General features: G+C 38.2%; 1 protein-coding gene across 5 annotated transcripts; it reads left to right on the top strand.

Moving 5' to 3' along the window:
• The first annotated feature begins 866 nt into the window (after positions 1-866).
• Positions 867-20,012, top strand: LOC146714970 (ATP-dependent DNA helicase PIF1-like). Of its 5 annotated transcripts, XR_014918890.1 has the most exons (8): positions 867-916; positions 2,531-2,562; positions 3,521-3,552; positions 4,613-4,639; positions 7,219-8,242; positions 15,125-17,171; positions 17,356-17,492; positions 17,579-20,012. XR_014918890.1 is itself a non-coding variant. In XM_085451329.1 (5 exons), the coding sequence occupies exons 1-2, from the start codon at positions 14,264-14,266 to the stop codon at positions 15,492-15,494; spliced, it is 1,071 nt and encodes a 356-aa protein (XP_085307455.1). In that variant the 5' UTR covers positions 14,225-14,263; the 3' UTR covers positions 15,495-15,514; positions 15,607-17,171; positions 17,356-17,492; positions 17,579-20,012. The 5 variants fall into 5 exon arrangements, 4 of the variants coding, with proteins under 4 accessions (XP_085307455.1, XP_085307454.1, XP_085307453.1 ...); XM_085451329.1 differs by lacking the exons at positions 867-916; positions 2,531-2,562; positions 3,521-3,552; positions 4,613-4,639; positions 7,219-8,242 and having other exon boundaries at positions 14,225-15,223; positions 15,384-15,514; positions 15,607-17,171; XM_085451328.1 differs by lacking the exons at positions 867-916; positions 2,531-2,562; positions 3,521-3,552; positions 4,613-4,639; positions 7,219-8,242 and having other exon boundaries at positions 14,225-15,223; positions 15,384-17,171.
• Positions 20,013-22,080: the final 2,068 nt, after the last annotated feature.

Genomic DNA, 22,080 nt, shown 5'->3' with positions numbered 1-22,080 from the left:
GTGTGTGTGTGTGTGTGTGTGTGTGTGTGTGTGACAGAGAGAGAGAGAAAGCCTTTTAATGGGATGATCTCATTGTAAGATTCATATTCAATATATTTAGACTGGTTGACTGAATTTGATCTTGTGTGTGTGTCTCTCTGTGCATGTGTGTTTCCTTATGTGTACATATTTGTGATTGTGTGGCTATTATATTTTTTTTTGCTGATTTTTTTCATTTAACAAGTATATTTGACGGACCCTCAGCATGTTCAGCATTTTTTAGCTGTCCATTTTGCTTTTCCATTTTGTCTGTTTAAGTTATTACTATTGTGCTAAATCATACTATTTCTGCTATTTTATAAGATTTGTGCTTAATATAGTATTTCTGCTTTTTATAGGATTTCTGCTTAATATAGTATTTCTGCTAAATGTAGTATTTATGCTTAATCATACTATTTCTATACATTTCTTCTCTTCTGAACAAAACGGTGTAAGAATTAAGAATGACTGTTCAAGCCCTTACGGTTAGGAAATTATGGTCATTTGTTTGAGGGGAATCCTTACTGGATAAGGTTTATATATATATATATATATAAATATATTGTCTTTAAAACATCTTTGCAGACTGTCCTGGACTGGTTGTCTTTTTTGTTTGTTTTTTTTTAGGTCTGGTGAACTCTATCACCAGCTATTTGGTGTTGGTGTTCAGGAGAAGAGCCTTCTAATAATATTTATTTAACTTATAGAATTAAAGTTCTGCTAGTTTTTTTCTGTAGCAAATAGATATTGTATAAAATATTTAAAATTACCTACATTTTTTATGTTTACAATGCCCATTGTGTGTAATACTGGAATTTCCTACGACCCGTGAACGCCTCATCTTTTACCTGACTGCCGGACATCCGCCTTTCTGAACACTTCGTTGAGTCCGCTCTGGGTGAGTGCTGCGCCTCTGCTTCTCCTCTCCTCTCCTAAATGTCTATACTCTGTTTGCGCGATTTAACAAGTTCTTGTTAGTGATTTATAAAGCCAGCCGAGGTATAACTCATGTTAAAGTAACACAATGGTTGCTTTTTAGTGAAAAGTTGTCATTTTTGTATGTAAAAGCAGTGTTTGATGAGCTAAAGCTAACAACCCAATGCTAACGACTAGCCTTCTTATGAGCCCAGTGTGAAATGAAGATTTGACGGTAAACCACGGTTATTGTGTTGTTTTATTAATTACATTTGGTGTGTTCGTGTTTCTCAGTCTGTTAAATAAGGTGCAGTTAGTTCTCTTCACAAATCAGTTGGTTAAAACAGCCTCATTCTTTATGCTGTAAAGTTTTAAACAAACCGCCATCTTAGATTCAGTGTCAGCTGTCGGCAAGATCAAAGGAGCCATTTTACCGCCTCTGACCGAACACGGGAGAAAAAGAGTCGCGTGTGTGCAGGTCTTGTGGATTAATTAAGAGAAAGGAGGGGGGGAGAAACTGGGGATTAAACATAGGCTATGTCCCCACATACACGGGTATTTTTGAAAACTGAGACTTTACGTTTTCGTTTTAAAAAACAATCCCGTCCACACGTAAATGCAGAAATGAAGGAAAACTCTGCTAGGAACATACCAAAGCAACAGGTGGCGATATATTCCTAACCGTGTAGAAATGTTGGCCAATCAGAAAAGTCTAGAAGCCTCGGTGGGAAATAGCAAACAAAGATGGGGCATAAAAGCAGAACCGAGTCATATGTGTCGGGGGACAGTAACTGTGTGTGTATATGTAAGCATTTAAACACTGCAGAGAGAACAATTAACAGTAACCGTATTGTAGAAATGCATTTCACTGAAACAATAACGTGGCGCACAGTGTGACGTCAAAAAAGGCGCTGCGTTTTCTCAGTTTCCCTGTCCACACATAAATGCAAAAACAAAGTTTTCAAAAATATCCTGGCAAGCGTTTTTAGTTTTTCAGTGACCGAAAACGCCGTTTAAGTGTGGACGAAAGGTGCAAACGGATAGAAAAATCTCCATTTTCAAAAGTACCTGTGTACATGTGGACATAGCCCAAGAATAATAAGAACTCCTAATTTGTAGACTTTAATTTTTAAGAACTGTTTAACAAGGCTTGTTTGTGCCAACCTAAATCTGCAGCACAGTTTAAATTCTGACTTTGTGGAAAATTAATGAAATAAACAACAGCCCACCTTCACATAAATAAAATATGGCAGTATATTATTATTAGTATGGTACATAGATATTTATTTAAAAACTACAGCATATTTAATGATACTATGTGCAGTTGATAATATTTTAGGAAGTAGAATTTGAATGCAGACCACCTCAAATATTAAAGCCTTAAAAATATACATCGTGCAGTTTTTCATGTATGAGTGTTTTGCAATCTTAAATGAGAGGTAGACCAAAGAAAACAGAGGAGAGTTGTTGTTTGTATTCCAGCTGTAGTAAACAAAGAAGTTTAGTGAATCTTTTTGACAACAGAGAGTGATGCAGTATTGATGCTGATTTGAGTTTTCTGATCCTGTATTTTTGCTCTTTGTTTTTTGTTACACAGAGTGAACTAGAAGCTTGGTTTTGCCTTTGCTGGTAAGTAAACAGTGATTGTAACTGAAGCAATATGAAATTGGGATTGTGTAACATGTTTAGCAATTTATATACCATAGTTTGGCTTTCTGTGATATCTTGCCATTTGCTCATGGGCAAAAACACATTTAGGATTTATAAGCAGTAAAGCCCCCCCAATAGATCTCTGAGTGTCCCTAAAAATGTCCCTGAAGTTTAATAGGCCATTTATGTCTAATTTTAATTTTAAAGGCTTATCAAAGCATTTCTGTAGTAATTATTGTTTTTATTACACATGTTAAGGCCATTTGAGACTCTGCAATTAAATGTTGCCCTCTTTAGACTAAAGTGAGTTCATTTTGTCTGAGGTAAAGTGCTGGGAAAAGTCTTTTTTTTTCCTTGCAGATTTATTTTGTTCATGCTTTTTTGTCACATGTTTCAAATCATCTAACAGGGATGATATGAATAAATACAAAAAAGCATTTTAAAGTGATGATTTCACGTATGAAGCAGAGAAAACCAAACCAAAGCTATCTGTTCTAATGTGAGAACATGCTGGTCTCTAATACCCAGCTGTGGAAGCCCTGATACGAAGAACTACCATCAAGCATTTATAGTATCAAGTATTATTTGTGATTGTTGCATGCTTTGAAACTGTGATGTTATCATTTGATCAAGTGTGCAGTGCGAGCAAATCCTTGCTTGTGGTATCTGATGTGTTATGTAATAGCACCAAAGTATTAGAGCTTTACGTTAATGAGGAATTTCTGTGGCTTATTGCAGATTGATAAAACGACACATCACCTTAATAAAGACAGAAATCTTTAATAAGGTGCAGAAAGAGAAGATGGGGTGTTTATAGTAAAGCTGTTGTAAACAAAGAATTTAACAGATTTTTTTTTTCACTACAGATTGTGATGCAGTATTGACTCTGATGCTGATTTTAGTTGTCTGATTCTGTATTTTTGTTCTTTTGTTACAGAGTGAAACAGAACTTTGGTTTTGCGTTTGCTGGTAAGTAAGCAGCAATTGTAACTGCAGTAATATGACATTGTCACTGTGTAACATGTTTAGCAACTTACCTAACGTAGTTTGGTTTTTGTGACATTACCATTTATTGATGGGCAAAATCAAATGGTCAGAATTTATACCTTGTAGCAGCAAAGGCCCCACACATGACCTCTGACTGTCCCTGAAGTTTAACAGGCCATTTGTGTCTGATTTTTATGTTTGAACACAAACAACTGTTTTTATACAGTTGTTTGTGTTCTCCGTTTGTTTGTGGATTTACGTAGCAGAGCACCACAGTTGTTGATTTATATCTTCACTCATATTCTGCTTATGTATTACATTAAAGTCAGACCACTATAGAAGTATTTTTGCCTGAGTGAACAGAAGTGGTAGGTTAAACATTTAAGCAATAATAAAAAACTCAGAGGACCAGAGTTGTGAGTAGGCAATGTTGTGTATGTTAAAGCCTGTGTGTAATTTATATACAATAAGTTTAAATCAGTTTCTTAATAATTTGCTTGATACAATGTGTTTAAAATTTTATATAAAAGGGAAATATTGAAAAATACAAAAAGATTCCTGCCAACAGGTACAATGGAAGGACTCTTTATTATAATTTTTGTAATTGCAAAAATGGTGTGCCACTGTTGTTACTATAACATGTCAGAATTTACATGTATTTTAGGATTTACATATTCAGATCAGAACTAAAACCTAATGAGGTTTTCCGTTGATTCTAACAGTTGTGGTTTTTTCACACTTTATTAAGCACTGACTTGTGATAGAAAATGATGGAGCTAAAAAGCCATAATCTGTACCAACAAATATTGGTGCCTCTTTTTTGCACTTCTGTAGTATGCATGCCTTTATTACACATGTTATCACCATGTGAGACTCTGTAACTGAAGTTTGTCCTCTTTAGACTACAGTGAGTTCATAAAGGCTTGAAGAAATTGAGGATTTTACTAGTTATTTCATGTCACAGTAAATTGGATTGTGTGCGAAGAGGTTCAACAGTGTAAGTCATTAAACAGTGATCTGATGTGTTGTTTCCTTTCTCTAGGATACTGATCTGATCGTCGCAAGTCTGGTAAGTAAAGGTTTTGTCTGCGGTACAGTGCTGAGAAAGGTCTTTCTTCCTTGCAGATTTATTTTGTTTATGCTTTTTTCACATGTTTCAAATCATCTAACAAGGATGACCTGGATAAATACAAAAAGCAGTTTTAAAGTGATGATTTCATTTTTGAACCAGAACAACCTGGTCTAATGTAAAAACATGTTGGTCTCTAATACCCAGCTGTGGATGCCCTGATAGCAACAATTACCATCAAGCATTTACAGTAACTGGTAATGACTGGTTTACATCACTGGTTGATTTTGGTCCACTATAATTTCAGAATTGTCATAATTAGATCCAAACAGGACAGGCAAAAAAAGAAAAGAAAAAAGTCTTAATTAAGGCCCAATATAGGGTTTTCAAGTCATACCACGTATCTTAATTTCATTAAAGTCCAGACTGATTAGTTTACACCATGTGTTTTGTTTCATTCATTCAATTGGACTTGCTTGTGTGCTTCAGATCCTAAGTGTGATTAAACTTAAGCCCAGGACCTGATGAGTTGATGTAGGTCCTGAAGTAGTAAAGGAACTCTGGGACATCACAGTAACAGCACCATGTTTGACTTTAATGCTGGTGTTTTTCTCTCACTATAGATGATTCAGTTTAGTGCAGTTAGTCAGCACAGCTCTTGGTTATCATCGAGATATTATTAGGCAACTTGTTTTTGCATGTTCAGCTACAACATCTGGGAGGGTTTCTGTTTTCTGAGGTCTCCAGATCCTTAGTAGTCTCTTTGTAAACCTTTACAGAACTATATGTGTTTGTTTCACATTAGAGCAGCTCACAACTAGCAGTTTAGGGACAATTAAATATTCACATAGGACAGGGGTCTCAAACTCCACTCTTCAAGTGCTGGTGTCCTGAAGCTTTTCCACGTGTCCCTGTTACAAAACACCTGAATAACATTTGTAGGTCATTAGTGAGAGTATAGAATTTGACTGTGTGCTGAAGTGGCATCCCCTAAGACTACTCAAATGTAAGTAATTTAAGTGTTTGGAAAAATGTACTTCTAAAAGTACTTTCATTGCATCATGTTCATTCACTCATGAGCTGCTATAACATGAATCAAATTCCTGAATTACCACCTCAGCATGCAGTCAGGTTCTGTAGAGTTTTGCTAATGACCTACTAATGTTATTCAGGTGTGTTGCAACAGGGACACATAGAAAAGTTTCTGGACACCAGGCCTTAAGGACCAGAGTTTGAGACCACTGGTGGTAGGGCATTGTGGATTTCAAAAGCTTCTTCCCTTAAATCACTGCCTAAAAACTGCTTTTTGTAATTTGTCATAATGACTTGCAAAGTATAGGTGGGATGAAAACATAAACATAAGACATTTTATAGTGGCCTGATATTTTTATCAAGGCTGTTTTTTGAAAATAATCCTGGCCTAATTTACAAAAGATGAACTGTCTGAAAGTCATGTTTGTTTGTTTAAGAAATGTGGGAATGTCCAGCAAAGATCTTACATGCAACAGCTCAGATACAACACTCACTTCTGTTCTTTTTATCATGAAATGATCTACAAAGAAATGATCATCATACTAAATTTTGCTAATTAGGCCTTTATATCAGCTATGATAAGTTTATTATAGATTTAGTGTAGTGCTTATTGCTGTGCATCAAACATGCCCCAAATGTGACTGAAATATGTAGAAACTGCTGTGTAGAAACTAGCTGTCTCCAAATTTCTCATTTTGCCAAAATTCATACAGAGTGACCTGAAACTGTGCTGTAACCTCAGTGTGTTGGTTTTGTTGGACCATTTAATATTTACAGTAAGTTACTGTAGCAGCACGTCTTAGTTTGAGTTTATAGACTTAGTTTATTGTTTTAATAGAATGTAAAAATGTCCTTATAACAGTTCCACCATCATTTGTTAAACATTGTCATTCTGTTCAGTCCAATAATTTACTGTAGAAGTCTTTAGTATTTAAAGCCCTACATGTATTGTATTTTTGAGATTATAAGGCATAATGTCAATAAACAAGCCTGTTTTTAAGGCAGATTAAGCCAAACAAACAGTCAGATAAGTCAAACTTTATTCAAGTCATTCACAAACAACTCTCAACACTGTTCAGTTGTAACACATAAAATACAGAACAATACACTCACTTTTTCAGTTCATTCCTCATCCACAAATCCATCAAACTCTTCATGGGTTGATCAGTTTGAAATCTGCTTCTTAAGCATGTCTCTTAGCACGTGCCAGGTCCTTGTACACACACACCATAATGTTATGTTGAAGCACCGTACGAATTACTCTGCGAGGGTCCTGACTATGGTAGCCATAATGCTCTGACAATACATCAAGCAGCGCAGCTTTGTAGCTTACGAAGTCTTACTAAAATATTTGACAGAATTTTGAGCGCTGTGTACCACAGAAATCCCGTTTGAGGTCAGTAAGCATAACCAGAATCGATACGCTAGGCACATTGTATGTTTTTGAGATAATGACAGGATTTTAGGTGTGCCATATAGTCTGAAGAATAGGGTAAATCCAAGCATGTTGGAAATATGACTAATTCCATGCCTTTTGTGTCTTACAGGTGACCTGCTGCAGAAGATCCTCTCTCTCTCTCTATCATTATAAGCAATTCTGTCTATCCTATCACTCTCCCAACTCTATCTAATTTGAAAGCCATTCTATCTTGTATCCCTCTATCCCTACTGCTCTATCTAATTTGAAAGCCATTCTATCTTGTATCCCTCTATCCCTACTGCTCTATCTAATTTGAAAGCCATTCTATCTTGTATCCCTCTATCCCTACTGCTCTATCTAATTTGAAAGCCATTCTATCTTGTATCCCTCTATCCCTACTGCTCTATCTAATTTGAAAGCCATTCTATCTTGTATCCCTCTATCCCTACCGCTCTATCTAATTTGAAAGCCATTCTATCTTGTATCCCTCTATCCCTACCGCTCTATCTAATTTGAAAGCCATTCCATCTTGTATCCCTCTATCTCTACTGCTCTATCTAATTTGAGAATCCAAGTTTTGAGAATCCTTTCAGAATCCAATTTTCAGAAATCCAAGTTACCAGAACTTGATCTATCTGTTACAGAATTCTGAGAGATCTCTGCTCTCACTGCTCTTTCTTTCCTGTCATTAAGCTCTCTCACATTCAGTCATTTTGCTTTAAATTACAAGTTGAATATACAGTAGTAGAATTACAGTACAGTAGAACTTATAGTAGAAACTACTTACACAGCCCTACATTTGTCATTTTAATTTCGCATTAGACTTTAGTTTGGACTGCTAGTTTGGCTTACTTTGATCAATTGTATAAAATATCACCTTTTTATAAGTTTATTTGTAATAAGATAATCTGGCTATTTTGTAATACATACATTCAGATAAATAATAAATCAGATCCAGTCTGTTAGTCTGTTTCATTGGCTATAACATTTGACTGCAAGTTTATAGTATTATTATTTAAGGACTAACCCATTTTGTCACTCAGTGTAAGTATTCAGTCAGTATTGTCATCGAGAAGTGCCTGAGGACCCAGACTTCCTGTTTCCTGACTGCTGCAGAACATCCAGCTGAAGAAACCCCGTTTCTAAAAGAGGTACAATAAAACGGACCAAATTGTTTCCAGAGAACTTTGAATTTCCTTTATTTTGAGTTTGGAGTACAAATCAGCTTTTTAACATCTATTCATATATTCATAAAAACATTTTATAGTATAATAGTACATTTCTCAGATTTAACAGTAACTTGAGGAGTTATAAGTTTTTCTGTGTTTCAAGGTTCAGTTTTGTTTATATTTGTGTATAACCACATATAAGCTCCAGATTGTACTTCAGCAAAATGCCAAGAAAAAGTCAAAGGTCGCAGTCCTTGAAGCTTAGATGGCAAAAGCAGAAAGAACAGGTGAATGTTTCTCAGAGCAGTGAGCAGGTAAAGGTGTGTGTTTCAGCTTTTCCCAGCACAGAAGTGCAGAGCAGTGTTCAGACAGCCACAGTGTCTTATGCAGATGTGGTAAAGAGAAGTGTTCCCTCAGTGTCTGTCCCAGAGCCTGAAGTTATGCAGGTAATCCAGACTAAACCCCAGCTAACTGTACAAACACAGCATGATGGAGAGACAGCCACAGTGTCTTATGCAGATGTGGTAAAAAGAAGTGTTCCCTCAGTGTCTGTCCCAGAGCCTGAAGTTATGCAGGTAATCCAGACTGAACCCCAGCTAACTGTACAAACACAGCATGATGGACAAGCTCCAGGACAGTCTCATGTACAGGTTACAAACAGTGAAAGTCCACGAGTGAGTAGCGTCTGTGCTTCCCGAAGCCAGGCCGCTCCTAGGTATGGAAAGTACCGGAATCAGCAATGCATGGCTAACAGTTTGGTTTTCCTGTCATTCTTACACGAGGATGAATTTATTACCAGAGCAGATCTAAACCGTGTGTTGGACAAAGGCCATGCCGTCTATTCAGATGCCAGACTGAGGTTTGTGAACAGTGTGTTTCTAGCCTGCGATGAACTTCCTTCAGTTGTTACCAGCCGCAGACACGAGTATCAAGTCGACATGTCTCAGTTTGCTCATTACGGCACATTTGATGGTACAGATCACTTTCCGAGCCTTGAACAGGGACTACAGTGTTTGGCTTCAGACGTTCGCTATGCTTTGCTAGTCATGGGAGGAACAGTCATCGCTGTTAGCAGGCTGACTTCAGGTGAATATGCATATTTTGACCCTCACCCACGTAAGTCTACTGGTATGCCATTGTCGCTAAGTGTAAGTGGTGGAACTGCAGTTATGTTGAAGTTCACACGTCTTAATGACATGATTGACAGGATCAAACGTTTGTACAGAATGTTTAGCATCGCACCAAGCTGCACTTATGAGCTACAGCCCATCGAGTTTCACAGTGAAAACGCTGCTGACCAAAGAGATGCTGATGAAAACAGACAAACAGCTACAACTGTTCCAGCACCAGCTTTAAATGAACCTGAATTTGAAACTCCAAAGTCCACTGAGCAGACACCGAACACTGTGGCCGACACTTTAGCTACTGAAGTGATGTCATCCAGAGTGGATTATTCAAATGAGCCAGCTGCTGAGCTGAACAATCGTCCTTCTGATTATTTCGAAATAGAAACCTCTGCATCTTCTGTAAGAGACACTCAGGTAACATCAGATTCTGTTCCTCAGAATGATTCAAACAGTGCCTCCAGTTCAACTAAGATAACACAGGAACTCTCAGATAAACTGCTGAAATATAGTAAACATGAAAGGCAAAAAATGAGGAGAAGATTATTGACCCAACAAAAGCTACCACAGAGAAAGGAAAATCAGAAGACGAAAGAAAGGCAGATGTACAGGTTTGATGAAAGCTTCAAGACAAAGAAAAAAAACTCAACTAAGAAGTGTAATGATCCTGATCACAGACAGAAAAAGAGCATGTACAAAAATGAACTGTATAAATTAAATGCTACCTATAAGGAGAAACAGAGAGAACATTTTAGAAAGATGTATAGGGAAAGTGCTAAAATTAGAGAGAGAAAAAGAGAATGTGTCATAAGGACATATAAAGACAATCCCCTATTCAGAGAAAAGCAGAAGGAACGTGTAACAAGAACATATAGAGAGTCTCCCATATTCAGAGATAAGCAGAAAGAGCGTATAAGAAGAATATACAGAACTTGTGCTGTATTCAGAGAGAAACATAAAGCTTACATGAGGTCATATGTATATAACCTATATTAAAAAAAGCGAAGATTTTAAACAGAAAAAACGATCTTATATGACAAAGCGGTATGGAGAAGAAAAACAATTTCAGCAACAACACAAGGGCAATATGAGAGAACGAATGAGAGTAAAATATTGGAACAGTTTTTCTTTCAGACAGATGCATAATATCAGATGTGCAATGAACATAAAACGGAAATATCGCCAGATGCATCGACCAGCTGAGAGTTTACAGTGTCATCCAGAGAACACTTTAATGAATGAGGCCATATCTCGTTTCAGATCAAACATTAAGTCAGCACCATCTTATGTTTGTACTGTTTGTCTAAAAGCTTCTTTTCCTAATCAGGTGAAAATCTGCAAAAGAGAAAATTACTCAAAACACCAGACTGTAGCTCATCAGTGCCTAACTGGTAAATTTGTTCATGTGTGTGATGAAGCATGTCATGATCACTGCAGCTTTCCTGTTGAGAGAAAAAAAGAGTATATCTGTCACACATGTCACAGTTCCCTCAAAAGTGGATGCATGCCCAGGCTTGCTGCTGTTAATGGTTTAGAACTGCAGGATATTCCAGATGAACTTTGTGATCTCAACATTCTGGAGAGACATCTGATTGCCAAATGCATACCATTTGCTAAGATTATTCCTCTTCCAAAGGGGAGACAGAGACTCATACGTGGTAATGTGGTGTGTGTACCATCTGAGGTCCAACAAACAGTTGACTCTTTACCGAGGATCAGAAGCCAATCACAGATCATGAGGATAAAGCTGAAAAGACGACTGTGCTACAAAGGCCATCAGCTGTTCCAGACTGTCACCTGGTCTAAACTCATTCAAGCTCTGCGTAAACTGAAACAAATTCATCCACAGTACACAGATATTATTATCAGAGATGATGCATTGCTTTGTGATCCAACGTTACCTGATGATGACAGCAGTGATGAAGCCAGCATGGCAAGTGATGATTATAATGAAGCAGATTTAATGGAAATTGACAACTATGAAAAAGATGCCCTTTTGTGTGAAAGTGAGTCTCAAAGTGACCAAGATATTAATATGCAATCCTGTGATGAACAACCAGAGGAACAAAATCCAGATGAACCAGAAAGTGATTTGAACAATGGAGGTTTTGCTCTAGAAAGTTGTCTGCAGCCTGTAGACATTTCAGAAGAGATTCTCTGTTTCACTGATAACACATATTGTGTGGCTCCTGCAGAAAGAAACAATCCTGTTAGCTTCTTCAGAACTCCTCATTTGGAAGCCATGGCATTTCCTGTGCAGTTTCCTACTGGTCAGAATACACTGGATGAAAAGAGACGTCTTAAACTCACACCAAGTGCTTACTTCAAGTCAAGGCTTTTCAACATTGATGCAAGATTTGCTAAAGACACAAATTACCTGTTTTTCTCACAGTTTGTCACTGAAATACACTTGGCTAATTCCAGCATGACAATACAGCTAAGGAAAGGTAAAACTATGACCAAAGATGGACGCAAAATCACATCAGGAATGTTACAAAGTAAGACAGAAGTAGAGAAGCTGGTAAGAAATAAAGATGCAATCAGATTTATGCAGCCACTCAGAGGAACTCCAGCTTACTGGCAGAAAACTACCAGAGATCTATTCAGCATGGTTCGCCAAATAGGAACACCTCAGTTCTTTGTCACTTTCTCTGCTGCTGAGATGAGATGGCCTGAAGTGATTCAAGCAATAAAGAGACAGCAAGGTGAAGAGGTTGATTTTGAAGCCCTGGACTGGTCAGAAAAGTGTGAAATTCTAAGATCAAATCCAGTAACCACCATGCGAATGTTTGATAAACGTGTTGAGGCTTTGTTCAGAGATTTGCTTTTTTCTCCTGCACAGCCCCTTGGTGAGATCATTGATTACTTTTACAGAGTTGAGTTCCAGCACAGAGGTAGTCCACATATACACATGTTGCTGTGGATTCGAGAAAAGGTAGAAGCAGATGTGGATGACGACCAAACTGTCTGTGACTTTGTTGACAGATACATCTCAGCTCAACTCCCTGATCCAGAAAAACAACCTGAACTGCACAAAAAAGTCACTGAGCTACAAAAGCACAGCAAAAACCACACAAAGACATGCTTTAAGAGTGTGAACTCTGGTTGTAGATTTGGGTTTCCCAAACCACCAGCCACAAGAACAATGATTGTGAGACAGGATGAGGATTCAGACACTGAAGCTGCAAAAGCCAAACTCAGACCTTTGTTGAACCTACTGAAGGAACCTGAAGCTGCTTCCCTCACCATAGAGCAGATTCTGTCACGATGCAACTTGACAATGAATGAGTATGAACAATGCCTCCAAGACATAAACAAGAAAACAGCTCTGATTCTGAAACGTGACCCAAATGAGTGTTGGATCAACAATTACAACCCAGACCTGCTTGAAGCCTGGAACTCTAATTTAGATGTCTCATTCATTTTGAATGCCTATTCATGTATAGAATACCTCTGTAAATATATAACAAAGAAAGAATCTGGCCTCTCTGAATACCTGAAGACAGTTATTGACAACTCTGATAAGAACACCGTCAATGAGTGTGATGAAATGAGAGCTGTGATGCAGGCTTACTCAAAAAAGAGAGAAATCAGCGCACAGGAGTGTGTGACTCGAGTCTGTGGCCTAAAAATGAAAAAATGTTCCCGCAGTGTTGTATTTGTACCAACGGATGATAACCCAGTAAAAATGAGTCGGCCCATGAGCTTCCTGGAAAGCACAACACACGACAGTTGTAATATTTGGATGACAAGTTTGAGTGATAAATACAAATGCAGACCTGAGACCCCAGAATATGAGGAAATGTCGCTGGCTGATTTTGCTGCCTTGTGCAGGTTGGTGAGTGGTCCAAATGAAGGAAAAGATGTGCTTCCTCTTCTAAACCAGCTTGGATTTGTACAAAGGCGAAAGAATGATAAACCAGCTATAATCAGATATTACCACTGTTCACAGGAAAAAGATCCTGAGCAATATTATGGTCGACTGTTGAGACTTTACCTTCCACACAGATCAGAGCAGGAACTGAAACCACAAGGGTTCCAAACCTATCAGTCCTTCTACAACTCAGGTTTTGTACGACTTCCATGTTCAGACCACAGTGAGTCTGTGAAAAGGGTTGTGAAAAGAAATAAAGACAAGTATGAGAAGAACTCTGAGGATATTGAGAGTGCACTGGAAGAGTTTGAACAAAATAGGGATGTTGTGATTGATGAATGGTGTAATCTTGCTCCTGAATCTGAAGTTGTGAGGCTGCAATGTGATGAGAATCTTCCTGAGAGACATTCTGATGATGAGAACGAACAGGAGAATGTCCCCGACTACAGTCGTCAGTCTGATGCTGTAACAGAGATCAGAGCCATCAGAGAACAACCTGCAGTAGATCCAGCCGTGGTACGTGTAATGTATCAGAATCTGAACCAGAAGCAGGCCTGCGTGTTCTATGCCATAAGAGACTGGTGTATTCAGCGAGTTTGTGGTTTGAACCCAGATCCATTTTTCTTCTATATCAACGGTGGTGCAGGAACTGGAAAGTCACATCTGATTAAGTGTATTCATTCTGAAGCATCAAAGATCCTGAGCAGACTGCCTGCTAATGCAGAAGAAGCTGACATATCAAATCCAACTGTTTTACTGACTTCATTTACCGGTACAGCAGCTTTTTCTATCAATGGCTCTACATTACATTCTCTACTGAAACTACCCAGGAGTCTGAAACCACCCATTCAAGGACTTGGTAACCAACTGGATGAAGTCAGATCTGAGCTGATGAATGCTGAAATTATTGTTATTGATGAGATTTCAATGGTTTCAAAACCCCTTTTTGCTTATGTGGACGCAAGACTGAAACAAATCAAAGGCACTCAGAGACCTTTTGGTGGAATGTCAGTTTTAGCTGTTGGAGATTTTTACCAGCTGCCACCAGTGCGACAGTCTAAACCTCTCTGTGTTTACGATCCAGAACAGATTGACCTATGGCAGGAACATTTTCAGATGATCACTCTAACCGAGATCATGCGTCAGAAAGATGATGTGGCCTTTGCAGAGATGCTGAACAGGATTAGAGTCAAAGAAAAGACAGATGAGCTTTCTCAGTGCGACAGAGATTTGTTGTCACAGGCTGTGACTGCACCAGAAGAATGTCCAACTGAGGTCTTACACATTTATGCCACCAACAAGAATGTGGAATCCCACAACACAGATACCCTGAAGAAGCTTCATTCAAACATCATAATCATCAATGCAGACGATTTCCAGAAGGATAAATGTACAGGCAGAATGGAACGAAGAGACAAACCATTTACAGGTGGGAGAAATGATTTACCTGACACTCTGAATGTTGCTGAAGGAGCTCGAGTCATGCTGACCAGAAACTTGGACACACTAAACGGTTTGGTCAACGGTGCTTTTGGTATACTGGTAAAGGTGGTGAGATCTGAAAATGATGGACACATAATTAAACTGGGGCTCAGGATGGACAACCGGCAGCCTATGAGACACAACCGCAGTGCTAATGCAGCTTCTGATGATCTGGTTTACATTGAGAGAGCAGAGGAGAGTCTGAAGTTTAAAGGAGCAGTACGCAGACAGTTTCCTGTAAAGCTAGCATTCGCTTGCACAATTCACAAAACTCAGGGTCTTACAACACAGACAGCTGTAGTTTCAATGAAGAACATTTTTGAACCAGGTATGGCTTACGTTGCTCTCAGCAGGGTGACATCTCTCAGTGGACTCTATTTGCAGGACTTGGATGAGAAAAAGATTTATGCCAATCCCGAGGTAACTGCAGCGCTCCAAACCATGAGACAAGCCAGTGTTGAGGAAATGATGCCTCTTCTTCAGGTCAGAGAAACAGCCAGCAGACTTGACACTCTTACACTGATCCATCACAATACGGAGGGTTTGCCATCTCACATCAGTGACATCAAGAGTCATCATGAAATGTGTTTAGCAGATGTTTTGTGTCTCACTGAGTCTCACCTTCAAGGCTCCTTTGTTGCAGACAGTCTTCATTTGGATGGCTACACCATGTTCAAATGCAACAGACATGTGTCCTACACAAACTTTCCTCACATGGCCAGCAGAAGTGGTGGGGGAGTTGTTGTGTATTTGAGGAATCATTTTCAGGTTCAGGTAAAACAGTATCTGCATAATGTCACTGATCTTGAGTTTTTAGTGTTGAAGGTTCAGGCTCCATTCCCTGCACTCATTGCTGTTGTGTACAGACCCCCTGACTACAGTTTGACACCATTCATGCAAAACCTGGTAAGTCTTTTAGATTCACTTGAAATAATGGACTGTCACCCAATCATTGTGTGTGGAGATTTTAATGAGAACCAGTTGCAGAGTGGAAGAAAACAGATTCTGGAGCAGTTTCAGTCGAGAGGGTATTCACAGCTGATCACTTCTGGCACTACAGACAAGAACACCCTGCTTGACCTCATTTTTATTTCTCAGCCACAGAAATGTCTATATTCAGGTGTTCTGAGATCATATTACAGTTACCACAACCCTGTGTTTTGTGTCCTGTCCTCGAGCCAATCATGAAGTCGTCTGGTGAGTTTTGAAACAATTACAGATCATGTTTGTTACAGAGTTTACTGATTGTAGAGCATGAAAAATATTTTTCATTGAAAAAATTGTCTTCCCTACTCTGTCTGTAAGAAGACCCTTTCTTATTGCAATGTTATTAATCATTTCACCAAATCATTGCTGAACTTCATGCAGAGCAGAGAACATCTGCTATCATGCACCTCTGATCTGAAATGTGCTGCAACATTTATTAAACCAACATCATTTCTTTTATTCTCATGTTTTAAATGACTAAATCTTTTTACTGTGACGTATGTAGCTCAACAAACGAGATCTTCCCCTCCAAGGGCTTGAAAATATGAAATAGTAAATAAATAAATCCCACATAAATGCAGGTATTTATTATGGGTCACATGAATAAATACAGACAATTATATTTTCTTGATTATAGTAGCTTTTGTAGAATCAAAAGTTTTTGTGATGAATGAGTTTTTGCTTATCATGTTTTACAGGTAAAAAATGTCAAAAGTTATAAACTATCTTTAGGCTACCAGAGATGTCTATAATGATACATTATGTAGAGAAAAACATTAGTACAGCTTACAGAATATGTATAAAAACTGATTTAGAAGTAAATGGATAGTTTTCTGAAAGTTCCCGACTACAGTTTAACACCACCCACCCAGATCAGCCCCCAAGTGTCTATGTAATGCTGGTATGGTGTGTGAGTTTGACTTGGCCTTTATCCGGGTGGGTTTGGGTTTGGGTGGATAAAGGCCAAGTCAGAATTCTCTGAGCAGCTGGAAAAAGCTGCTAATAAACAAAGACATCAAAAAGTGTGGGCTTTAGGTGTAGCCCCCGCTTTCTGATGCACTAATTAGACTTAGTAACCGACACCCCATACCAGCATTATATAGACACTTGGGGGCTGAGCTGGGTGGGTGGTGTTATAAGCACGTGTTTTGTTAGATATATTTTTTCAGACACCATCTTCATGAACTGCTGAGCCAAACCTGATCCATCAGTGCTGGACTGCACAGATAACTACATGCCACAAGGAGACTGCTGTGTTATGAAGTGCCATACCAGTGTGTCTTCAATGGAGAAGATGACACACCCATCACCTGACCTCCTGCCTGATCTGGAGACCATCATCATGCTGCCACACTACACACCTCTGAGACCATCAATGATGACTCATACTGAGGAAACTGTATTTCCTGTCAGAGATGCTCAGTGATCCTCAGAGCAGAGAGCGGTATGATTCTTTATCTTTGATTAAAAAAAATGTCAGTGTTTTTAATTCAATTAATTAATTTAAATCCTGTTTATTGCATAAATAATTCCACACTCAAATGATTATACTTGTTGACACTTTTTGAGTTTTAATTCACATTATGGATTACAAATCTATGCTTTTTCTACTCTGTCTCTCTGTGCAGGTATTGCTGTCTTCTGAGTTCTTCAGTGTTCCAACTGAGACATTCAAACCTCACTGCAGAGCTCATGTCTTTCCTCACCATCATGTGAGTGTGAGATTGCTCTGGATTCTGGTTATATGGCCTGCAGCACCTATAAGGTATTTCAATATTGTTCATTGTATAACTTATTTGTAGTTTTTAGGCCTTAACACAACTAAAATGTTCCTTTTTCTGTATTTTTTAGAATAAGCTCGTCCAGTGTGCCTGCATTCCAGCTTCACAGAAAAGAACATCAGACACCAGCGAGGGAGGATAAGAAAGACAGACACAACAACATTGTCATCCCCTATGTAGCCGGTGTATCAGAAAAACTCAGGAGAGTTTTCTCCAAATACGACATCCCAGTGTACTTCAGACCCAGTAACACACTCAGACAGAAACTGGTTCACCTGAAAGACAAAACTCCTAAACACAAACTTAACAATGTGGTGTACGCTGTACAGTGCAGCGAGGAATGCCCAGACTTCTACATCGGAGAGACCAAACAGCCACTTCACAAGCACATGGCACAACATAGAAGAGCCACCTCCACGGGACAAGACTCAGCAGTTCATCTGCATCTAAAGGACAAAGGTCAGTCTTTGAGGATGCCAATGTTCACATTTTGGACAGATGGAGGAGTGAAAGAAGCCATTTACGTCCACTGTGAGCGACCATCTTTAAACAGAGGCGGTGGTTTACGACACCAACTGTCTGCCATCTATAATCCAGTTTTGAGTTCCCTCCCCAGACACCGTAACGTCCACTCACATCCTGGGAGTGGGCGTGGGTGATTTCCTGACCTCGGGAAATCACATGATAGGGTGGGGCCAGGTTTCACAATGAGCTCACCCGAAACCCTGGCTGATTGGGACCCACACCCACTTTCACACCTTGGCTCATGTGATTAGGTAGAGGATCATCAGGGGGTTCTTTGTCCCTCTTTGGGGGGAAACTCCCACTGGGTTTAAATCTGGGACTCTCCACCATTGACCCTTAGAACTGAAGAAGCTTCTCGGATGAGAGGTGAAACGTCTTCAAGGAACTCAAAGAAGTCCAGACGCTTTTCTTTCCAAGCTCCTTAGACTTCACTTGTGTTAATTACATTTTATTTGTTGTTGTTTTCTTTTAGATTTATATGCAGTGATTGGATGTGGTGGAGCTTTGTTAACCGTGTGGAAAACATCTGTTTGTGATGATATTTACAATGAGGCTTTAAGGTGACAGTTTCCATGTAATTTCAATCCTCTTACTAAGCAAAAACATGTTTGCAATTAACATATTTTTTCAGTTTTGTCTTTTGGATTTATGGTTAACATTCCTCTGTGACAGCAAATACTAAACTGGTCCAAGTAACCAGCATATCATTGGTCAAAGGCAAAAAGGACCACATGTCACACTAGCAATGAATTTTTGACTGTGTTTGTGTTAGTATAGAGTAGGTCTAACAGTGGTTTTCCACATCTGCTCTAATATATATAGATAATGGGTCAGACATATAAAGTCATTTTGAAAAGTTCATAAAGGTCATTTATATGTGTTCCTCTTTATCATTTTATATCAGGTCACACAGCTGACTTGAGTTTTGATCAGAGTAGAACCATAACATTCATGCTAATGGTTCTACTGTTTACAGTTACTTTATGATGGATTTCACCCTGGTCACAGCACTATGTGAAAAGCTGTTAGAGGTAAAGTTAAGCCAATTAATACATCATCATAAGTCACTCTCTAACGCAGGGCAGTGATTATTATTCACTGTAATTTATTCCACAACAATGTTCTTTATTTGATTCTTTAAATATGCACATCGATTGTTTAGCTCTGTGACTCTCCACACCTGAAATATATCACAATGTGGACTTCATTTTGACAGTATTTTGTCCATATTTATCATCGAATCATCTTGTGCACTTATTAACTAAATGTTGTTTGTTTGTTTTTTTTGTTTGTTTGTTTGGGGGTTTTTTGTTGCCATTTTTACCTTTCACCAACTGTGTAAATTCTGCAATTTTACCTTGGTTTTGTTTCACATCAGTTTATCTGCTGGCTGGTATTCCTGTCTTCCTTCTCTCACCCCAACCGGTCGCAGCAGATGGCCGCCCCTCCCTGAGCCTGGTTCTGCTGAAGGTTTCTTCCTGTTAAAAGGGAGTTTTTCCTTCCCACTGTCGCCAAAGTGCTTGCTCATAGGGGGTCATATGTCATATGATTGTTGGGTTTTTCTCTGTATCTATGAAGCGCCTTAAGGCGACTTTTGTTGTGATTTGTTGCTATATAAATTGAATTGAATTGGTTTTCTTTCTTTTCTAATGTTTCTGGTCATTTTTCACAGTTAAACAAGTAACTTTGAGGTTACGTCATCGTTTTCAGCTGTTATCTGTATACATTTTTTTTCCTAATAATTACATTTCTGCAAAATTATAGCAGTTCTGGTAAGTTGTAATATTTCTGCCAAGTTATTAATTTTTTAATAAATTATTACATTTCTGCTAAGTTGTAGCTTCTGGTAAACTACAACATTTCTGCTGAATTGTTATGTTTCTTCTAAGTTATTGCATTTCTGCTAAGTTATTACATTTTTGCTAACTTGATGTTCTTCTGCAAAGTTATTAAAATTTCAACAACTTTTTAAACACTGACTTTGATTTCTTCAGCTTCTTCAGCTATTTTCAACTATTTTCAGCAGACAGCTTCAGCTTTACAGTTTCCTCTAAGTGATTGCAGTTCTGCTAAGTTATTCCATTTTAGCAAAGTTCCTTTGCTTCTGCAAAGTTTTTACAATTTCTGCAACTTTTCAGCTTTTTCAGCTACTTTTTGCATACAGCTTCAGCTTTAAGCATCCACACTGCATTTTCGCAGGAAATGCAAATTTTTCTAGTTATTATTATTATTGTGTGGATGCTTAAGCATCCACACTATTGAGTTCCTGTTTCTCTTTATTCTTTATTGTGTGGATGCTTTAAGCATCCACACTATTGAGTTCCTGTTTCTCTTTATTCTTTATTATTATTCTAGTTGCTTCCGTACACTTTTCGCCGTTTAACTACTTCCACAATTTTTGTGCTATTTTCACCGTTCAAACTTTAAACTATTCAGCTATTTTTGCTAATTCCTGCTACGATTTTTGCTATTTTTAACTATTATACTTTTTAAAATATTAAGCTTTTTTCCTTTAATTTGTCCCATTGAAATGAATGGGAAACTTCTGCAATTCTGCTAAATTTTGCCTGTTTTTGAAACTTAACTACTTCCTCATATTTTCACCTAGAACAACCATTCAAATTTTAAAATGTTCACAAATTATTTGGCTATTCAGGTATGATTCAGCTTTTTCAAATCTTCTACTGTTTTACTTTTATGCCTCTTAAAGTTTTGAGTTGCAAAATTGTGATTTTTCACAAAATACATGTGTTGTTATGGTTGCTATGCTCTTGGCTTCCAGTGTGCCACTGAAGGTTTTGCAATTTTCACTTCATGTCCGAACAACTTCCTGCTACTTGCTCAATTTTCACTCAACTTCCACAAATTATACATCAAAACGTAGGTATTTTTGCTGGCTTTCAGAAAATGTCACCATCATTGTTGTGGGATTTATAGAATTTTTGCAAATCTCCTCAGACTAACACAAGGTCAGAAAACTCTCCATATAAAGTGAATGGAGAGCTTGTTCAAAATCACCGCTGGATTTCTGTAATGAGAGGCATATTCGAATCGTCATATCTCCTTAACGAAGCAAAGTTAAGACATGAGGCTTGTCCCCGAATATCTTCAGACACCCCTGACGCTCACAATTCAAGAATTTCTTTCTCACCTATTACCGTTCTGAAATGAGTTGGACTTGTTTGAGGGTAGGAAATTCGTCCTTCGCTCAGATTTCTTCAGATTTCAAACTGTGGAAATGAACCACTTTTTTCTCTCGTCATAACTTTTTGTTGGATTTCCACAGAGACCTGAAAATTTCCATGATTGTTCACCAAAGCCTGCTGTCTCTTACGGTGAAAGAATGATATCGATACTCCAAATAGATTTCGAGTTAGAAAGCGTTGTTTGAGGGCAAGTCAAGGCAGTTTTTGCTTCGCTCTACTCAGTTATGGTGCATTACAAGTCAAATATCTTTAATAATTCATATTTTAATGATAAATTGTAAACACTGGAAGATTCCCCCATCTCTTCTGAACAAAACGGTGTAAGAATGACCGCTCTAGCCCCTACGGTTTGGAAATTATGGTCATTTGTTTGAGGGGAGTCCTCACTATGAGAAATAGGCTGCAATAATCCTGTGCCTCTCTGTGCTGCGTGTGTAAAAAGAGGCACATGTTTTGGCGGGAAAAAGTACACAGGCTCTCTGATTGGTGGATTCAAATTCAGCAGCTCCCAGGCTGACCTAGAAACTTACTTCTCTCTCCCTGTGCATTTTTTTGCTGATTTTTTCATTTAACAAGTATATTTGAGGGACCCTCAGCATGTTCAGCATTTTTTCAGCTGTCCATTTTGCTTTTCCAATTTTTCTGTTTAACTTATTACTATTGTGCTAAATAATACTATTTCTGCTATTTTATAAGATTTGTGCCTAATATAGTATTTCTGCTAAATTACAATATTTCTGCTTTTTATACTATTTGTGCTAAAACATAGTATTTCTACTAAATGTAGTATTTATGCTTAATCATACTATTTCTGCTTTTTATGGGATTTGTGCCTAATATA

The sequence above is a fragment of the Copadichromis virginalis genome, linkage group LG3 (assembly GCF_057382275.1).
Source record: "Copadichromis virginalis isolate Kocher_CV1m ecotype Utaka linkage group LG3, C_Virginalis_male_GT1.1, whole genome shotgun sequence".
NCBI lineage: Eukaryota > Metazoa > Chordata > Actinopteri > Cichliformes > Cichlidae > Copadichromis > Copadichromis virginalis.
Note: the sequence above shows the minus strand (reverse complement) of the source record. Positions and strands in the feature narration are given on the sequence as shown.

Bases quoted from the DNA above. Each gene is read 5' to 3' on its own strand.
- LOC146714970 (XM_085451326.1), top strand. From the start codon at position 14,264: ATGTCAGTTTTAGCTGTTGGAGATTTTTACCAGCTGCCACCAGTGCGA.